Raw genomic sequence first — 20,125 nt, 5'->3', positions numbered from 1 at the left:
GCTGAGATCGTGCCACTACACTCCAGCCTGGGCAACAGAGTGAGACTCAAACAAACAAAAAACCACAACTGCTTTTGCACCAACCTACTATTTCATTAGAAGCTTCAGCAGGCCAAAGGCTCCACATGGGGCACACAGGGCATCTGTAGTAGCCCTGGTTCCTGTTAATGCCCCCACTCCCCAGCCAGGCTGGGCCCCCAGGGATCCCACTGGATTGCAGGCTCTGACACCAGGCCCTGGCTGGAGTTGTCTTGCTCACTCTTGCACCCATCCCTGGGGAACAGCACAATAAATATTTGTAGAATGAATGCCCCGGGAAGGCTTGATGTGCTCCTAAAACTCATGTAGAACATCCTTGGTGTTCTGCTAGAATGTTCTAGCTAAATTTATACTGGCCTCTGAAACATCTATAAGTCTTTTATTTTTACTTTTTTGCTTGAGACAGGGTCTCACTCTGTCACCCAGGCTGGAATGCAGTGGTATGATAATAGCTCACTGCAGCCTCGACCTCCCAGGTTGAAGCGGACCTCCCAGGTTGAAGCGATCCTCCCACCTCAGCCTCCCAAGTAGTTGGTACTACAGGTATGTACCACCACACTTGGCTGATTTTTAATTTTTTTTTGTAGAGATGGGGGTCTTCCTATGTTGTCTAGGCTGGTCTCAAACTGCTGGGCTCAACAGAGCCTCCCATCTTGGCATCCCAAAGTTCTGGGATTGCAGGGTGAGCCACTGCGCCTGACCTGTCTTGCTATAATATGTAATAGAGCCAGGACTTACTACAGTGTTAGACCGAGGAATTTCCTGCTGGGCTCAGGGCAGTGCTGACACTTGGCAGTGGGCCTGCTTAACTATTCCTGGAACACACTCCAATTCAATTTCCAGACTCCACTCACACACCTTGGGACTAGTTCAATGAGCTCAGGTGCCTGCTACATAAATAACATTTTTTTTTTTTTTTTGAAACAGAGTCTCGCTGTGTCACCAGGCTGGAGCGCAGTTGTGCAATCTTGTCGCACTGCAACCTTCGCCTCCCGGGTTCAAGCGATTCTCCTGCCGCAGCCTCCCGAGTAGCTGGGACTACAGGCACATGCCACCATGCCCAGCTAAATTTTGTATTTTTATTAAAACCGGGTTTCACCACGTTGGCCAGGATGGTCTTGATCTCCTGACCTTGTGATTCGCCTGCCTCGGCCTCCCAAAGTGCTGGGATTACAGGCGTGAGCCACTGCGTCTGGCCGATAACATATTTTATATTATATAATTACAAATACAGCCATGGGCCGGCTATAATATAACTGAGTATTGCAACCATATAATATCAGCAGGGCCAGTTACAGGAGCCCAAGGTCTTACTTAGTATTCTAATAGCCCACAGGAGGCTGCAGCAATGACACCCATCTGGCTCTAATATCGTAGGTGCAGGGCTGCAATACAAGATAACCGAGACCTGCCCTGTTTTCACACGGTAGGTCTGATGCCTGTCTTTTTATTTTTTTGCTTTGAGATAGGGTCTGACTCTGTCACCCAGGCTGGAGTGCAGTGGTGTCATCCTAGCCTGCTATAGATTCGGACCTCTGGGCTTAAGTGATCCTCCTGCCTCAGCCTCCTGAATAGCTGGGACTACAGACCCAACTGAATTTTTTTTTTTTTTTTTTTTTTTTGGAGATGGGGTCTCACTCTGTCACCCAGGCTGCAGTGCAGTGGCATGATCTCGTCTCACTGCAACCTCCGCCTCCTGGGTTCAAGCGATTCTCCTGCCTCAGCCTCCCGAATAGCTGGGACTACCACGTCTGGCTAATGTTAATATTTATAGTAGAGATGGTGTTTCACCATATTGACCAGGCTGGTTTCGAACTCCTGACCTCGTGATCTGCCTTGGCCTCCCAAAGTGCTGGGATTACAGGTATGAGCCACCGCGCCTGGCCTAATTATTATTATTATTATTGTTTTAGTAGAGACAGGAGTCTCCCTATGTTGCACAGGCTGGTCTCTAACTTCTGGCTTAAGCGATCCTCCTGCCCTGGCTTCCCTAAGTATTGGGATTACAGGTGTGAGCCACAGCACCTGGCCTGACCGCTATCATTATAAACCCAGAACCCTACTATAAAAGCTAACTTTCCGGCCGGGCGCGGTGGCTCAAGCCTGTAATCCCAGCACTTTGGGAGGCCGAGACGGGCGGATCACGAGGTCAGGAGATCGAGACCATCCTGGCTAACACGGCGAAACCCCGTCTCTACTAAAAACACAAAAAATTAGCCGGGCGAGGTGGCGGCGCCTGTGGTCCCAGCTACTCGGGAGGCTGAGGCAGGAAATGGCGTGAACCCGGGAGGCGGAGCTTGCAGTGAGCTGAGATCTGGCCACTGCACTCCAGCCTAGGCGACAGAGCGGGACTCCGTCTCAAAAAAAAAAAAAAAAAAAAAGCTAACTTTCCTGTGAAAAGGCAATGCCATTGGGGCCCCCTATAGATATTCGACAGAATATTCTAGAAACATGCTAAAACAGACTCAACATCCCGTGACAAACTACCAGGGCTTGCTGTAATGGAGCCAGGATTCTGCAATCATACAATAAATATTAAAACAAAAACCATAGGTCCATTACAGCAAGGGCTGCCTGCCAGAGGCCCTGGTCCTTAAGCCTGACCAAGGGGCCTCAGGGGATGCTGTAACATCACACTATGGGGCCTTTCTCCAACAGCAGGCCGAGGGCCCCCCGCATTGTTACTTTCCAGTGTACACTTAATCAGGACGGTTCTATCCCATTATCACACATGAGCATTGTTTTTTTTTTTTTTTGAGACTGAGTCGCCCTCTGTTGCCCAGGTGGAGTGCAATCTCGGCTCACTGCAACCTCCACCTCCCGGGTTCAAGTGATTCTCCTGCCTCAGCCTCCTGAGTAGCTGGGACTACAGGTGCACGCTATCACACCGGCTAACTTTTGTATTTTTAGCAGAGACATGGTTTCACCACATTGGCCAGGGTGGTCTTAAACTCCTGACCTCAAGTAATCCGCCTGCCTCGACCTTACGAAGTGCTGGGATTACAGCCATGAGCCACGGGACCCGGCACACATGAGCATATTGATCCTCCCAATAGGGCAGGGAGGCAAGAAGCCATTTAACAGATTAGGAAACTGAGGCTCTGTGGTGGAGGAGTGGGTCTCTTTTCCAAGGCCACACACGGCCAGGGAGCTGCAGGGCCAGAAGTTGGAACAGAGCCTCGGTGGGTCTCTGTTGCATCTGGGGCCTCTGGCTCAGCTTTACTGCTTCCAGTTATTGAGCCCCTGAAGCCTAGGGGTCAAGGTCCGCCCAGTGAAAATGTGGCAACTTCACATCATTAATTCCCTTCACGACCATCCATTTTTCCATCAATCAGGAAGGACACTGGTGTTGAGGCGGACGTACATTATCAAGGACAGTAACCACCATGGCTTCTGAAGTTTTGCCAAAACCTCAGATGCGTGGCCTTCTGGCCAAGCATCTGTGACTTCATATTGTTGAAGCATTATGGTATCCCTGGGGGCTGCAGCTTTCTATACGTTTGCTGTAGCTGAACCAAAAAAGAAGGCATATGCAGATTTCTACAGAAATGATGATTCCATGAAAGATTTTGAGATGAGGAAGGCTGGTGTGTGTATATATATATATATATATATATATTTTTTTTTTTTTTTTTGAGATGGAGTCTCACTATGCTGCACAGACTAGAGTGCAGTGGTGCGATCTCAGCTCACTGCAACCTCTACTGCCCGGGTTCAAGTGATTTTCCTGCCTCAACCTACGGAGTAGCTGGGATTAAAGGTGCCTGCCACCATGCCCAGCTAATTTTTGTAGAGATGGGGTTTCACCATCTTGGTCAGGCTGGTCTTGAACTCCTGACCTCGTGATCCACCCACCTTGGCCTCCCAAAGTGCTGGGATTACAAGCATGAGACACTGCACCTGGCCGGAAGGCTGGTATCTTTCAGAGTGCAATTATCTTGGAATATAAAGAATTTCTTCAGGTTGAATTACTTAGAAGTTTGTCACTGACTTGTTCCTGAACTATGACACACGAATATCTGGGCTAAGAAATAGTTTATCTTGGCCGGGCATGGTGGCTCATGCCTGTAATCCCAGCACTTTGGGAGGCCAACACAGGTGGATCATGAGGTCAGGAGTTTGAGACTAGCCTGGCCAACATGGTGAAAAATTTACTAAAATTTTTCTCTACTAAAAATTTAAAAATTAGCTTGGTGTGGTGGCGCACGTCTGTAAACCCAGCTACTCAGGAGATGGAGGCAGGAGAATGGCTTTAACCTGGGAGGCGGAGGTTGCGATGAGCCAAGATTGTGCCATTGCACTCCAGCCTGGGCGACAGAGCAAGATTCTGCCTCAAAAACAAAATAAAATTTAAAAATGAAAAGAACCTATAGTCCTTATCCCCACTCTTCAGGTGCAAGGCCTGTCGAGGGGTTCCAGGGGGTCTTTTAAACTTGGTCTTTGCATCCACCAGGCCCAGCAGAGGTCCCTCCCCAGCACACACTCTGACCCCAGCACACAACCTGACGCAATGGGGTGCCAAGGAGACGCCCCAACAATCGAGGAGGAAACCAGGGAGCCGGGCTGTTGTTGTAAACACAGCCGCCCCACCCGAACGGAAACACCTGCGGCCGAGGGGAGGGGGCCGTGACCTCCCATCCCCCTCTGGGTCTCCGTCCCCTCCCTCTGGAGTCCACACTCCCCCTTTGCCCCTCTCTGGATCTCTACTGCCCCCAGCATAGGGTGGGGTGGGTGTGCAGTTTCTGCGACTCAGGGCGGCGTCCCCCCAACCTGTCCCTGCCCCTTCCTGCCCTCTTTGATGCGGCCCCACTTCCTCTGGCAGGAACCCCCGCCCTCCCTGGACCTGGGTATAAGGCAGGGACTGGGCCCACGGGGAGGCGGCGTCCCCGAGACAACAGCGGCAGCAGCGGCTCCTCTCCCCATGGCCCTGTCTCCCAACCCTTGTACCAGTGCTGGGCTCAGACCCTGGTACAGGCCTGGGGGACAGGGACCTGGGGACCCCGGCACCGGCAGGCCCGAAAGAGGTCAGCAAGCATTCAGACCTCCCTTCCCTGTACCCCCATCTCTGCTGCTGCTTTGATGCAGGTCTCTCCCCTTTGGGTCCCACAGACCCTCTGGTGTGCTCCTGCCTTGCTGCCCCCCCACCCCACGCCTGTCATCCCACCTCTGTGATGCGCAAAGTGCACCTGTTTCTATCGTACCTGCCTCTCCCGGTGGTCTCTGTGCTCTCCCCAGCTCTGCAAAACCCTTCCTCCCCATGTGCCACAACCCAGGGCCACCGTGTCTGTCCCGCCCTGTTCCTCCCAAGGCCCCCATCTCTGTGGCCCCTGGGTGTTGGGCCATCTCCGGGCGCTTCCTACTCACTTCCTTCCCAGCAGCCTGGGCCCCGGTGCCACTGAGCGGGCTCCAGGGCAGCGTCATGATGCCACTTACCCACACCACCAATCTCCTTACTTCGATTTTGAGACAGCCGGTGCAAAGGAAGTTTCTAGAATCTGAGATCTGGAACTCAGCTACTCACTGGGACTCCAGGTGGAGGACTTGGCCTCTCCCAGGTAACTTTCCTCATATGCAAATAGGCATGGTGCCCAACTAGGAGTGGGTGGTGGGTGCATGGGGCCCCCTCCTTGGCTATAAGCAAGGATAGGAAGCCCAGGCTTAAGTCAAGAGCTTTACAGTTCACAGCCAGACAACAGGGACTCAGCACATCGCACTCTACTTGGGTGAGCCCATGCCCACAGCAGGCGGGCTGCAGCTTCCCCTCCTCCCCACCCGAGGTGGTCAGGAAAGAGACAGACCAGGGCCTGGAGGACCCAGGGGCCTCCGCCCTCACTCACTTCCTCCCCAGAGACCGGAGGGGGCGGGAGGACAGCACACCAGGTAATCAGCCTTATTCAGACACCAAAAAGGTGACGCGGGAGGACAGCACACCAGGTAATCAGCCTTATTCAGACACCGAAAAGGTGACAAGGACCAAAACAGGAGACCCAGGGGAAGACAGGCATCTCAGGCTCCACTGTCCTCACCCACAGACACGGGCAGGAGGCCTGACAGCAGCCTTGCTCAATTCCCCGAGGGACACCCCCATCCCCCTAGTGCTCTGGTAAAGGCACAGAGATCCCAAGTCTGGCCTGGGAATGAGAAAATAACTTTATTTCATTGTGGGGAGCGGGCCGATGTCCAGCCTCAGAACTTCTGGAACTGCTTCTTGGTGCCGGCAGCCTTGGTGACCTTGAGCACGTTGAAGCGCACTGTCTTGCTCAGGGGCCGACACTCACCCACTGTGACGATGTCACCGATCTGGACGTCCCTGTGGAGGCAGGTAAGGCCATGTCCTCAGGAGGGGCCACCCCGGCGGACCCCAGGAGGCCCTCCCTCCCCTTCGCCAGGCTGAAGGCTCTCTGCTTTGGCTCCACCAAACCCTAACCGAGATCTATTTGCCAATTCAACCTCCCTCTCATTCTTTGGTACAAACTTTGTGCCAAGTACCAAGCTCAACGCTGTACGCAGAGCAGGCGACCACCCTTCTAAGGACTGCTGGGGTGGACGAGCTCCATTTCACAAACAAACTGGAGGCCCCCAGGTTGTCAGTGGCCTCCTCACCACCCCACTCCAGCAGAGCAGCAGGGGGATCCTGTAGCACCCACGACCACAGGCCCCTTACCGCTCAGCATCAGTTCGGGCCACCCTCATCCCTGCCCACAGGACTTCTCACCTTGCTCCCAAGATCCTCCCGCCCAGAGGGCCACCATTATCAGCTGCCCACATCCCCACCCTCATTGTACCTGGCTGACATCTGGCACCCACCCTGCCTGAAGGTGCCCTCTGAGGAAGCAGGACTTTGTCCCTGGCTCACCACTGAACCCCCAGCATCTCACACCAAACTTGGCACGTGATAAGCTCTAAATAAAACACGCTGAGGGAATGAACAAACGTTTAATTCCAACATTTCTGAGGTTCCCATCTGGTGTAACCTTTTGGTTCCAAGGCACCTGTCTATTACAGGTTCAGCACCCCTAATCCAAAAATTCTGAAATGCTGCAAAATCTGAATTTTGTGTGTGTGTCTGGGAGAGACAGGGTCTTACTCTGTTGCCCAGGGTGGAGAGTAGTGGTGCCATCTCGGCTCACTGCAGCCTCCACTTTCTGGGCTCAAGCAATCCTCCCACCCCAGCCTCCTGAAGACCTAGGACTACAGCACATGCTACCACACCTGGCAAACTTTTGTATTTTCTGTAGTGGGTTTTGCCATGTGCCCAGGCTGGTCTCAAACTCCTGGGCTCAAGGGATCCTCTTGCCTCAGCCTCCTACAGTGCTAGGATGACTGGCTTGAGCCCGATGCCCAGCTAAAATCAGACATTTTTTGCGTACCAGCATGACACCTTTGCTTTCCCATGGTTCAATGTATGCAAACTTTGTTTCACACACAGAATTATAAAATGTACTGCTTAAGATTACTTTCAGGCTGTGTAAGATGGACATGAAACAAATGAGCTTCGTGTTTAGACCTATGTCATACGTCACATTCCCAAAACATCTCATTATGCATATGAGAACATTCCAAAATCTGGTCCCAAGCGTTTCAGACAGAGATATTCAACCTGTGGAACACTTTGATTCTGAAGAACATATAATATAGAAATCCTGAGACTCTGGGGCTTCCCAGAGATGCCACCTCAGTCACCCACTCCCCCTCAGTTGGCCTTAAATTGGCCTGAGCAACCTGATGGGCCACCGTGCTCACCTGAAGCAGGGGGACAGGTGCACAGACATGTTCTTGTGGCGCTTCTCGAAGCGGTTGTACTTGCGGATGTAGTGGAGGTAGTCTCGGCGGATGACAATGGTCCTCTGCATCTTCATCTTCGTCACCACACCTAGGACCAGGGGCAGATCCTAGGTCAAGTCCCATGGGAAAGAGGGCCATGGGTAACCTGGGGCATGCTGGGAGTCAGCAGCAGCTGAGCAGGAATCCCAAGAAGCCCTGTTTCCGGCATCAGTTTTAACCAAGTGGCTTTCTCAGCAGTGCCCACGTGGGCATCTGAAGACCATCGTGAAAACCGACATCATCTGCCAATGCCCCTGCCTGTACCCACAAGTTTGCATTCCCAACCACCTCTCTCACCCAGGACCCAGGAGTCTGGGCCCCAAGCCCCTTCTTTCAGTATTTCAGGCCCCAGACACCAAGAACTCCCGCACTTACCAGAGAGGATCCGCCCTCGAATGGAGACATTACCAGTGAAGGGGCATTTCTTGTCAATGTAAGTGCCCTCAATAGCCTGAACGGATAGGAAAGAGAAAAGAGTGAGCCTTGGGCAGGCGGTTCCTGAGAAGAGCCGGGGGCGTGGCCCCAGGGAAGCGAACTACAATTCCCATCAGCCCCGGGACCGGCCACTCAGACGCAACTCGATGTGGGCACACGTGCAGGGACGCCACGGTCCCCTTCTTTCTTCTGAGGTTCCCCGCACCTCTTTGGGTGTCTTGAAGCCCAGACCGATGTTCTTGTAGTACCGCGGGAGCTTCTCCTTGCCAGTTTCTCCCAGCAGGACCCTCTTCTTGTTTTGAAAGATGGTCGGCTGCTTTTGGTAGGCACGCTCAGTCTACAGGTATGAGAAAACTGATGAGCTGCTAAGTTTGCAGCCGGCAGCAACCAGCCCTAGAGACCTTCCCAGAACCTCCCAGACCCCATTCTCTACATTTACTTGCAAAGCGCTGGCCTCCAAGGCCTGGTGCCCCAGAATCACCCTCTAAGACACGACCACCCCGACCTTACCTGTAATTCATACTCAGATCTAAGCCCGAGGTTATTTCAATTTATATACTCCAGAAGGCCTCCCAGGGCTTGCAAAATTCATCCTCTAAACCAGGACCACCCCTCTCACACCCTGGACATCTTTCAGCGAGGATCACTCTCCAAGACCCAAGGTCGCCCACCCAGGATTCACTCCTTATGTGGTACATAAAAACTCAGAATTAAATACCAAACGGCAGGCTCCTTGGATTCGCCCTTAGGAGTCCTTTTCCATAGAATTAACCCTTAAGACCGGAAAACTCCAAGAAAACCTTCTTAAACTTGGTTTTTAAGAAGGTAAGTCCTAAAACGCTTGAGCCTCCATTAACGCCCGGAGCCCCCAGGAATTAGGAAGCACTCGTCTAGAAACAGGCAAAAGCATGCGCCCTCCGCCCCAGCTAATCTCTGGAAAATAATCACGGACGCCCGGAATTAACCCCCGAACTTGGGCGCCCGGCTCTGCCCTCCCGGATACGCCCCTGAAGGCCAGGGCGGACCCTGCAGCCTGACACCAAGCCTCGAGCCCACACCTGAATGTCCGCCATCTTCCCGGCCGGCCTGAAAAAAGAAAGCGGCAGTGGCGTCCGGGTTTCCTTATCGACTACGCAGGGGCTGGAGAGGAACTTACGTAAGGAGCGGCGTACACGGCCTTGGGCGGGGCCTCGAGCGCGACTCTGATTGACAGGCTGCACTTCAACCAGCAGACGGTTCGGGGACCGTGAAGGACTGACGGGCGGGAAGTGGTGGATACTGTCTCGCGAGAGTCTTAGGCCCCACGGCGCCGGGCGCGATTATTCAGGCTGGTAAGATGTGAGCAGCCTTCAGCCCGCCCGTATTATCGCGAGAGTCGTACGGAGTCCGTCCTGTTTCTGCGCGGCGTAGGCTCCCGTGGGATTTGGATACCGCGTGGCTGTGTTCGTTCGGCCTTCAAACTGGATGAGGCGGCGGCCGTCTTTCTGAAGGGCAGGCCGCCGGAGAGTGCTAGGAGCATGTGTGGCGGTGTCGCCATCTTTGTTAGGGGCAGGAGCTGCCCACGAGCTTTCAGAAGTGTGAAAGTTACTCTCGCCGAGTGCAGTGGCCGCGCCTGTAATCACAACACTTTGGGAGGTCGAGGCAGGAGGATCGCTTGAGCCGGGGAGGTCATGGCTGCAGTGAGCTATGATTGCGCCACTGCATTCCAGCCTGGGCGACGGAGCGAGCCCGACTCAAAAAAAAGGAAAAAAAAAAAAGAGAGAAAGCAAGCTACTTTTCTCATTTCATCCGCAGATGGTGATTTAATTGGTGCCAGGGGTTGCGGTGGAGCGATCCTTCTGCTGGTTTTCTGTCGATAACAGGATCGTCTAGTAGAACTTTATGTGATGGAAATTTTCTGTATCTGCGCTGGTGGATACGGTAGTGACTGGCACTCGAAACGTGACTTTTACGACTGAGGACCTAATTTTTTTTTTCTTGAAATGGAGTCTTGCCCTGTTACCCAGGATGGGGTGCATAGGCGCGATATGAGCTCACTGCAACCTCCGCCTCCAGGATTCAAGCGATTCTCCTACCTCAGCTTCCTGAGTAGCTGGGATTACAGGCACGCGCCACCACGCCAGGCTAATTTTTGTATTTTTAGTAGAGATGAGGTTTTGCTATGTTGGCCAGGCTGATCTCGAACTCATGGCTTCAGGTGATCCACCCGCCTCGGCCTCGGAAAGTGCTGGGATTACAGGCATGAGCCACCGCACCCAGCCGAGGACCTAAAATTTTAAATTTGACTGTTATATCTAAATAGCCACATGTGGCTAAAGGCTACTGTGTTGAACAGTGCAAGTCTAAATAGCTGAATAATGACAGTATTTTGTGTATTTTTAGAGACTTCCTAGGGTCTCTGTCGCCCAGGTTAGAGTGCAGTGGCTCAATCATAGCTAACTGCAACCTCGACCTCCCCAGCCTCAGGTAGTCCTCCCACCTCAGCCTCCCAAGTAGCTGGGACTATGTGTGTGTGTCACCATGCCCAGCTAATTTATTTTATTTTTAGTAGAGACAAGATCTCACCATATTACCCAGACTGGTCTCCAACTCCTGGGCTCGAGTGATTCTCCGGAGGCCTCCCAAAGTTCTGGGAACACGTGTGAGACGGCACCCAGCCTCACTCTATTCATATTTAAGTGCTCAGTAGCCACAGGTGGGGTTAGTGGCTTGTGTATTGTCTATCAATTAGTGCAGCTATAGAACATTAAAAAAAAAAAAAAAGGCCGGGCGTGCTGGCTCATCCCTGTAGTCCCAGCACTTTGGGAGGCCGAGGCGGGCGGATCACGAGGTCAGGAGTTCGAGACCAGTCTGGCCAACATGGTGAAACCCCGTCTCTACTAAAAACATAAAAATTAGCTGGGCATGGTGGCACGAACCTGTAGTCCCAGCTACTTGGGAGGCTGAGGTAGGAGAATCATTTGAATCCGGGAGGCGGAGGTTGCAGTGAGCTGAGATCGTGCCACTGCACTCCAGCCTGGGTGACAGAGTGAGACTCAATCTCCCCCCCCCAAAAAAAAATACCAAGTTTTGCTGGACAGTGCTGTTATAGACAGAGGTTTTCTCTGTGTGTGTGTGTGTGTTATCTCAAAAGTTTTGGTGCTTTTTTATTTTTATTTTTGGGATGGAGTCTCGCTCTGTTGCCCAGGCTGGAGTGCGGTGGCACAATCTTGACTCACTGCAACTTCCGCCTCCTGGATTCAAGTGATTCTCCTGCTTCAGCCTCCAGAGTAGTTGGGATTATAGGCATGCGCCACCATGCCTAATATTTTGTATTTTTAATAGAGATGGGGTTTCACCATGTTGGCCAGGCTTGTCTGCAACTCCTGACCTCAAGTGATCCACCTGCCTTGGCCTCCCAAAGTGCTGGGATTATAAGTGTGAGCCACTGTGCCTGGCCGTATTTATTTAATTTTAAACAGGATCTCATCTCACTCTGTTGACCAAGCTCTAGTGCAGTGGTGTGATCACATCTCACTACAGCCTCAACCTCCCTGGCTCAAGCAATCCTCCCATCTCAGAATCCCAAGTAGCTGGGACCACAGGCACCCACCAACATGCTCAGCTTAATATTTTTGGTAGATATGGGGTCTGTCTGTATTGCCCAGACTGGTCTTGAATTCTTGGGCTCAAGGGATCTTCCCGCCTTAGCCTCCTGAGTAGCTGGGACCACAGGCATATGCCAACCATGCCTGGCTAATTTTTTTTTTTTTTTTTTTGAGCCGAGGTCTCACTCTGTCGCCCAGGCTGGAGTGCAGCGGCACGATCTCGGCTCACTGCAAGCTCCACCCCCCCAGGTTCATGCCATTCTCCTGCCTCAGCCTCCTGTGTAGCTGGGACTACAGGAGCCCGCCACCACGCCCGGCTAATTTTTTTGTATTTTTAGTAGAGACAGGGTTTCACCGTGTCGGCCAGATGGTCTAGATCTCCTGACCTCGTGATCCGCCTGCCTCGGCCTCCCAAGTGCTAGGATTACAGGCGTAAGCCAACATGCCCACCCCATGCCTGGCTAATTTTAAAAAAATTTCTTGGCCAGGCACGGTGGCTCACACCTGTAATCCCAGCACTTTGGGATCTCAGCACTCCAGGATGAGTAACAGAGTGAGATGCTGTCTCAAAAACAAAAAGTTCTTGTTAACTCAGAGTCTCCCTATGCTGCCCCCTCTGGATTCAAACTCCTGGACTCAAGCCAGTCCTCCCACTTCAAATGGTTGGGGTTACAGGTGTGAGCCACCACATCATGTAAGAGTTTTTTTTTTTTTTTTTTGAGACGCAGTTTCGGTCTTGTTCCCAGGCTGGAGTGCAATGGCGAGATCTCGGCTCCCTGCAACCTCGGCCTCCCGGATTCAAGTGATTCTCCGGCCTCAGCCTCCTGACTAGCTGGGATTACAGGTGCCCACTGGCACGTCCAGCTAATTTTTGTATTTTTAGTCGAGATGAAGTTTCACCATGTTGGCCAGGCTGATCTCAAACTCCTGGCCTCAAGTGATCCTCCTGCCTTGGCCTCCCAAAATGCTGGGATTACAGGCATGAGCCACAGCTCCTGGCCAAGAGTTCTTTATAGCAGGATACAAGAACTTCAAATAGAGATGACTTATATTTTCTCCTAGTCTGTGACTTGTCTTTCCTGATGGTGTCTTCTCAAAATCTTAAAAATTTTTAGCTGGGTGCGGTGGCTCACGCCTATAATCCTAGCACTTTGGGACGCTGAGGCGGGCGGATCACAAGGTCAAGAGATCGAGACCATCCTGGCCCAAATAGTGAAACCCCATCTCTACTAAAAATACAAAACTTAGCTGGGTGTGTTGGTACATGCCTGCGGTCCCAGCTACTAGAGAGGCTGAGGCAGGAGGATCACTTGTACTCAGAAGGCAGAGGTTGCAGCGAGCCAAGATCATGTGAGACTCCGTCTCAAAAAAAAAAAAAAAAAAAAAATCTTAAGTTTTTTAAAGCCCACTTTCCCATTTGCTAATGGATCATGCTTTTGGAGGGTAATTGTACTATTTCACATGGAGTTTGTGAAGTTTAAGATTATGCTTTAAAGCCGGAGCTGGCCGGGCGCGGTGGCTCAAGCCTGTAATCTCAGCACTTTGGGAGGCCGAGACGGGCGGATCACAAGGTCAGGAGATCGAGACCATCCTGGCTAACCCGGTGAAACCCCGTCTCCACTATAAAATACAAAAAACTAGCCAGGTGAGGTGGCAGGCGCCTGTAGTCCCAGCTACTCGGGAGGCTGAGGCAGGAGAATGGCGTAAACCCGGGAGGCGGAGCTTGCAGTGAGCTGAGATCCGGCCACTGTGCTCCAGCCTGGGCAACAGAGCGAGACTCTGTCTCAAAAAAATAAATAAATAAAATAAATAATAATAATAATAAAGCCAGAGGCGGTGGCTCATGCCTGTAATCCCAGCACTTTGGGAGGCCAAGGCAGGCGGATCACAAGGTCAGCTGATCGAGACCATCCTGGTGAACATGGTGAAACTGTCTCTACTGAAAATACAAAAAAATTAGCCGGGTGTGGTGGCGGGCGCCTGTAGTCCCAGCTTCTAGGGAGGCTGAGGCAGGAGAATGGCGTTAACCCGGGAGGTGGCAGAGCTTGCAGTGAGTGGAGATCACGCCACTGCACTCCAGCCTGGGCGACTCCGTCTCAAAAACAAAAAAAAAAGAAAAAGATTATGTTTTAAGTCTGATTATTCCCGGAGTAGGCTTCGCTGGTGAACGGGAACCCATGTGGGGACTCTTGCAGGGCTAGGCACCACCCATGTTCACTGATTCTCAGGGAAAACACAAGCCACTGTGGTTCGACTTTTCTGGAAAGGTTAATAAGCCCATGATGGAATGGTGTGGCAAGTTATAATCTGCCAACACAAGGCATAGCACTGTCCACTCATCTTTCTCTGGGGTTATGTTGTACATGTAGTACACAACTACCAAAGGGTCATCCCTGAGTCTTGGCATCCAATTGCCAAGGACAGCATGAATCCAGCTTCCTTTACTTCACAGCATGTTTACCTTTAGTATTTAGGCTAAGTGTGTTAAAGCCCTGGGTATGACGTATTAGTATTTAGGCTGAGTGTGGTAAAGCCCTGGGTATGACCTGACTGCTGGACATCAGTAAAATGGGAATGGGGCCCACCCCAGCAAGCTTTGACCTGGGACATTTTATTAAATTGCTACCAAGTACTAAATGCTCTATATCAATGCCCTTTCCAGGATTCAGACTGGCAGACCTAATAGGTTTCATACATAAAGCCTAGCATTGTTATTCCAGTGCTTATCATTTGCAAAATACTTGTTTCTACAGACTGCTGGGACTACATCAGCCTGGCAGTGGGGGGATGGGTCCATACTTTGCAGCTGAATTAGAATGTTTTACATTAACTGGAAAGCACCAGGTACTGCCAACCACAATTATTTGGTTTGTAAATGGTATATATAAAGGATAATTCAATTTAGGGCAAGTTACAATTACTTTTCTGTGTATTAGCACAGCCTGTTCTACCCTCTTCAAGCTCCTCACCCCCCGTTTGCCAGGGGCCTGCCTCCACAGCAGACACAGTGCAAAGACGCCAGATTTCGTTAAAAGCAATTTATTTCTCATTACAAAATACAGGTGAGGAGCACGGCCATGCCTGTAACCCCTTGGTTGCGCATCTTCCCAGTCTATTTCTGCTTCTAGAAATACCCTGTATACAACAGCAAGCTCATGCTGTTCCCAAGTGCTTGCACATTCTAACAGCTGCAGAGTATATGACCAGGTGGAAAGTCCAACAGATGCCCCACTCACAAGGTAGGGCCCTGCAGCCCATCTTCTGGTTCCCTTTTGCTAACAGTAACTGGTTGCTCTTCCTATTGGTCATAGATAAATGACAGCTGCACAATTCTCTGAGTGCTTTCAAGCAACCTCGGGAGGCAGTGACTAAGACCCTTTCCTTGCTCCCAGCTTCCTATGTCCCCGGCCGCCTGTGGCACCTGGACTACTGCTGCCCCTGGGTCCCGCACATTCCAGGGCGACGATGGAGGAAGGGCAGGCCACGCATGAGGAATTAACAGTCTTTATTGGGCTCAGACCAGGAGTCCGTGGGTCTTGAGGACCTGTGTGTATTTGTCAATTTTCTTCTCCACGTTCTTCTCGGCCTGTTTCCGTAACCTCTGCCAAGAGTAAGTGCAGGTGGTGGTGGTCAGGAGGGGTTCGACTGCCCGCATCACACGGGCTCCATCCCACCCCAACCCCGGCTGGTCCTTTGCCAGTTAAGAGTCCTCTGTGGGCAAGACAGCACCTGTCAGGCCCATCCAAGAGTGAGATGCCCCCTCAGCACCAGCCTGTCCTCACCATGAGCTGCTTCTTCTTCCTGTAGTGGATCTTGGCTTTCTCCTTCCTCTTCTCCTCCAAGGTGGCTGTCACTGCCTGGTATTTCCAGCCAACCTCGTGAGCCAGGCGCCCCAGATAGGCAAACTGGGGGTTGAAGATATGAAGTTGTAAGGACATCTAAGCCCCCACACCCTGAGGAGCCGGAGCTGGTGAGAGCTGGGAGGTGAGTGACAGCTGGGGATACAACGCAGCTACTCCCTGCAGGCCTGTTAGAAAAGCACCCACCCGACCCTCCTGGCATCAGCTAAGCCGTCGGCATTGTCGCCATTCCCGCAGGGACATCCGCAGACCATCGTGAGATAAGGACATCATCTGCCAGGCTCCGGGCCCCAGGGTCCCTCAGCAGGCCTGAAATCCCCAAACTAGACGGTGCAGCGTAAGCTGGGACTCACCTTTCTCGTAGGCTTCAGACGCACGACCTTGAGGGCAGCAGGAACCACCATCCGCTTTTTCTGTTAAAGAAAGAGAGGGGCTCAGAGCCCTGGAGGGACAGAGAGGGAAGGGGGTTGGCTGGGCAGGCGTCTCAGCCAGTGCTGCTTTCATGAGGATCAAACAATGTAGGTAATTGCGGAACATCACAGACGCCACAGGCAAGGCTGCTGCCTTGTGGGGAAGCTGGCACAGCTCACCTTGTCGTAGGGCGGTGGGATGCCGTCAAACACCTTGAGGCGGTCCAGGGCAGCCTGGCCTCGCTTGGTCTTGTGAGGCAGCATGCCTGTTGGGTGACGGACAGCAGGCCCTGTCAGAGGGGCTCATAAGGACAGCCACCCTCCCCGCTGAGGTGGGCCCACGGGTGGCCTCAGATGGTAGTGCATGTGGAGTCATCTCATGGTCGAGAAACTCGAATGAGAGTGGGAGAAGTTCTCATCACCGGCCGCCTGCCCGTCACTACCTGCAGTCCCCATGCCCCGCTCACCTCGCACGGTCCGCCAGAAGATGCGGCTGGGGGCCCGGAAGTGGTAGGGGCCTCTGGAAGGGTTGGTGTTCATCCGCTTGCGGAGGAAAGCCAGGTACTTCACTAGGGAGAGGGGAGAGTGTGAGGCCCGCCCGGTCTACCAGCACCCCCAAAACCCCACTTCCAAGGGCCTTCTCAGGAACCCCAAGCAGTCTCTCCCAACACGACTGGAATTGCTTTCAGAGTCTCAACACCCCATTGGGAGACCCTCTCCAGTGCTCTTCCCAGGCCCTAACTTACACTTGTTTCTGTAGAAATTGCCAGAAATGTTGATGCCTTCGCAGCGTACGACCACCACCTTCCGGCCTACAAGGAGGGAAAGGGTTAGGAAGGGCCGAGCCACCTGAGGGTTCTCCCACCGCCTGTGCAGTTACCCTCCAGACACAGCGCAGTACTCGCCAGAGCTAAGTTCGTGTTTAAATGAAAAGCTAGCCTAATAGAAAACCACTTCTTGAGCCTGGAGTCCCCAACCCTGGGGAATAGTGGCTGGCAGGTCTCAGAGCGGTGCATGGGGTTGATCTCATGGCCGTGAGACTCAAACGAAAGATGGTGAATGTTGCTCATCACCGACCGCCAGCGGGGGCCCATGACAAGGGGGGGCCGCAAGCAGCGACTTACCCAGCAGTACCTGTTTAGCCACGATGGCCGCCAGGCGGCCCAGGAGATGGCCTCGACCATCGAGCACCAGGACCTGTGGGAGACAAGGGCAAGAGGGCTCAGAGACAAGGACAATCTTTCTGTGATTGTCCTCACAAGCAAGCATTCCCTTCTTTTGCCCAGCCAACAAGGTGCCTTGCACCCAGCCATCTGAGCTGGGAACTATGCACTAGAGCCCCACTCTACAGATGAGGCAACGGGCTGAGAAAGCAAGGCTGCCTCAGGATCAGTGAGCGAACAGTGTAAGGGGCCTGAACCCCCTATCTCACTTCTTCTATGAGTATGATTTTACACTCAGATTGCATTTTGCAAAGCAACAGGATTTGAATGAAGACCAGCAAGGCTCTGCCCCCTGACTATCCAGTTAGAAGACCTTGAAGCTAATAAACTGCAGGATTTGTTTTTGAGACAGGGTCTTGCTGTTGCACAGGCTGTCGACCTCCCAGGATCAAGCCATCCTCCTACCTGGGCCTCATGAGTAGCTGGGACTACAGGCACACACCACCACACGCAGCAAATTTTTGTACTTTTGTTGAGTCAGGGTTTTGTTATGTTGCCTAGGCTGCTCTTGTACTCCTGGCTCAAGTGATCCGCCTGCCTCAGCCTTCCAAAATGCTGGGGTTACAGGCTTGAGCCACCGTGGCCAATCAATTGTAGAATAACACAATCTAATTCTCTTCTAAGGTACAAGGTCTTCCTACCACGAATTTAATTTGGAAGAAAACCGAATTTCAGGTGGGATGAGATTAGGTAGTCAAAAGTCCATGCTAGCTCTGCTATAGAGTCACTCTGCTTTCCCGGGTAAACTGCTCAGACACCAAACCTCAGCTTCCTCCAGAGCAGAAATCCTGGCTGGGCGCGGGGGCTCACGCCTGTAATCCCAGCATTTTGAGAGGCCTAGGCAGGCAGATCACTTGAGGTCAGGAGTTCGAGACCATCCTGGCGAATAGGGTGAAACCCTGTCTCTACTAAAAACACAAAAATAAGCTGAGCGTCGTGGCGGGCCCCTGCAGTCCCAGCTACTCGGGAGGCTGAGGCAGGAGAATCACTTGAACTCGGGAAGCAGAGGTTGCAATAATCCAAGATCGCACCATTCCACTCCAGCCTGGGCGTCACAGTGACTCCGTCTCAGAAAATAACTAAAAGAGTAGAAATCCTCATTGTTTTAATGCAAAAGCATGAAGCACACACTTGTTAATACACAGGCTTTGTAAGCGTTGGTACAAAGAATCTAAATCCAAACAGACTTCCTGAAGTCGTGACCTTGGCCAAAAATCACCAATCACCAAGCTTTAATTTCCTCCTCTGTAAAAGGAGGATACCCTATCTACCTCGAGAATATCGTTAAGCGAACTACGCAAATCATTGCAAACTGTGCTGGGCACAAAGACACAGGCTTGGTGAACACAACCTGCCTAGATTGGCCTGGCTCTGAAATGTCCGCCCCCGCCCCAACCACAGACAAAAAAACCTTTCCAGGGCCAACCCCTTCTTTATACTTAAGTAGCTACACCAGGAGCCAGGGAAAGGACCCGTAGTTGTCTGCAAGCCCAAAAGATGTTCCAACCTTGTGGAACCATTCATCACAGCTCTCGAGTTCCAGTAACACGCCTCAGGACAATCGCCAATCCCCAAAACCAGGGAAAACGAGTTCATTCCTGAGTATCCGGCAGCCAACAGCTCTCTCGACCCCCCGCAGAAAGGCATTGAGAATTAAAACAACCGGAGCGCCAGGGGACCCCGATTAACACCTCCACGTGAGATCAAAGTAGCCCGCGCACTGGGCGGGATGAAAATACCTTCCATTTTGGCCAAAACTCATTGACCCGACACCGCCCGGTCACACTTCCGCGCGTTCCTCATCGCTGAGGGCACACAAAGGTCCAATTCGGTCAAGACTCGACCCCAGGGACCCCAGCCATTACCCGAGTTCAAGGTAAGCGAAGTCTAGTTGTAAAATACCTGTCCTGTGCTGGAAGCTCCGTCACCCTCACCTCTAGAAGGAAATGCCGCATTGTAGCCAACCCTTAGGCCTAAAGGGAGCCGCGGCATTTCCTACAGATGCCCCTTATCCCAAAAGACTTCCATTTTGCTTAATTGTGGACGTTAAGCTCCACAAAACATGTAGGAGGACAGAGAGGGTGCAACCCCATTCCGGCCTGGATCCCACCCGGCCCCGTGCGACCCCGTGCCGCCCCGGCCCGCGCGGAGCCCGCACCTGCACCTCCGCCATCTTCGGCAGCCGCCTGGGAAAGGAGGAGGTCTTGTCGCAGGGTTTCTTATCCCTTGAAACAGGGGCGGCAGAAGTGACGCAACGCGGACTGCGCGAACAGCTTTCTGTGTTTTCATTGGTCAAAGCGTTCTGCGCGTGCGCAGAGATTCCCCAGGGAAGGCGGGTCCTCTTCCGAATGTCCAATCCGGACATTCTTCCGGTTGGACCCTTCGCAGTCCGCGCTGTGCCCTGCGAGAGATCACGTGGGGCGTGGAGGCGGTGCTGCTGGGGCGCTGCCGTCCAGCCTCGGCGGCCATGTTTTTGAGAGGCTGTTCATCTCGTTCAGACGCCCTGTCCGCCATGTTTGTGAGGGGAAGCGGCATTACCCTTTCTAGCGACTGAAGGCTGCAGGGCTTCTGGTGGCCCGCAGGGGGAGACCAGACCCGCCAGGCCCGCCCTTCCGCGCACAGTTCAGGCTTACTTTATTTTCTGAGACAGGATGTCGCTCTGTCGTCCAGGCCGGAGTGCAGTGGGGCGATCCTGGCTCACCGCAGCCTCGACTTCCCGGGCTCAAGGGATATATATATATATTTAT

The 20,125-nt window shown here is 52.6% G+C and overlaps 2 protein-coding genes, 5 non-coding genes and 1 pseudogene across 25 annotated transcripts; all 8 read right to left on the bottom strand.

The window, feature by feature from the left end:
* Positions 1–4,173: 4,173 nt before the first annotated feature.
* Positions 4,174–5,569, bottom strand: LOC141409117 (uncharacterized; annotated as a pseudogene).
* A 602-nt stretch (positions 5,570–6,171) lies between these two features.
* On the bottom strand, positions 6,172–9,394 carry RPS11 (ribosomal protein S11). The gene is made up of 5 exons (XM_045379997.3): positions 9,357–9,394; positions 8,504–8,635; positions 8,239–8,314; positions 7,783–7,912; positions 6,172–6,349 (listed from the first exon to the last, which is right to left on the bottom strand). The coding sequence occupies exons 1-5, from the start codon at positions 9,369–9,371 to the stop codon at positions 6,226–6,228; spliced, it is 477 nt and encodes a 158-aa protein (XP_045235932.1). The 5' UTR covers positions 9,372–9,394; the 3' UTR covers positions 6,172–6,225.
* On the bottom strand, positions 8,023–8,110 carry LOC123570423 (small nucleolar RNA SNORD35). Its single transcript, XR_006694602.1, has one exon. It is a non-coding gene; the product is annotated as a small nucleolar RNA SNORD35 (small nucleolar RNA).
* A 5,514-nt stretch (positions 9,395–14,908) lies between the features above and the next one.
* On the bottom strand, positions 14,909–19,668 carry RPL13A (ribosomal protein L13a). 19 transcript variants are annotated; one of them, XM_074024279.1, is made up of 10 exons: positions 19,537–19,573; positions 19,281–19,314; positions 19,118–19,183; positions 17,280–17,352; positions 16,902–16,967; positions 16,623–16,724; positions 16,336–16,445; positions 16,099–16,158; positions 15,668–15,790; positions 14,909–15,486 (listed from the first exon to the last, which is right to left on the bottom strand). In XM_074024279.1, the coding sequence occupies exons 6-10, from the start codon at positions 16,693–16,695 to the stop codon at positions 15,400–15,402; spliced, it is 453 nt and encodes a 150-aa protein (XP_073880380.1). In that variant the 5' UTR covers positions 16,696–16,724; positions 16,902–16,967; positions 17,280–17,352; positions 19,118–19,183; positions 19,281–19,314; positions 19,537–19,573; the 3' UTR covers positions 14,909–15,399. The 19 variants fall into 19 exon arrangements, 17 of the variants coding, with proteins under 17 accessions (XP_073880380.1, XP_073880378.1, XP_065391785.1 ...); XM_074024277.1 differs by lacking the exon at positions 19,118–19,183 and having other exon boundaries at positions 16,336–16,421; positions 19,537–19,668; XM_065535713.2 differs by lacking the exon at positions 19,118–19,183.
* LOC123570424 (small nucleolar RNA SNORD35) lies at positions 15,938–16,023 on the bottom strand. Its single transcript, XR_006694603.1, has one exon. It is a non-coding gene; the product is annotated as a small nucleolar RNA SNORD35 (small nucleolar RNA).
* LOC123570421 (small nucleolar RNA SNORD34) lies at positions 16,223–16,293 on the bottom strand. Its single transcript, XR_006694601.1, has one exon. It is a non-coding gene; the product is annotated as a small nucleolar RNA SNORD34 (small nucleolar RNA).
* LOC123570419 (small nucleolar RNA Z195/SNORD33/SNORD32 family) lies at positions 16,500–16,584 on the bottom strand. Its single transcript, XR_006694599.1, has one exon. It is a non-coding gene; the product is annotated as a small nucleolar RNA Z195/SNORD33/SNORD32 family (small nucleolar RNA).
* LOC123570420 (small nucleolar RNA Z195/SNORD33/SNORD32 family) lies at positions 17,152–17,235 on the bottom strand. The gene has a single exon (XR_006694600.1). It is a non-coding gene; the product is annotated as a small nucleolar RNA Z195/SNORD33/SNORD32 family (small nucleolar RNA).
* Positions 19,669–20,125: the final 457 nt, after the last annotated feature.

The sequence above is a fragment of the Macaca fascicularis genome, chromosome 19 (genome assembly GCF_037993035.2).
Source record: "Macaca fascicularis isolate 582-1 chromosome 19, T2T-MFA8v1.1".
NCBI lineage: Eukaryota > Metazoa > Chordata > Mammalia > Primates > Cercopithecidae > Macaca > Macaca fascicularis.
This window is presented reverse-complemented; position numbering and strand designations above follow the sequence as displayed.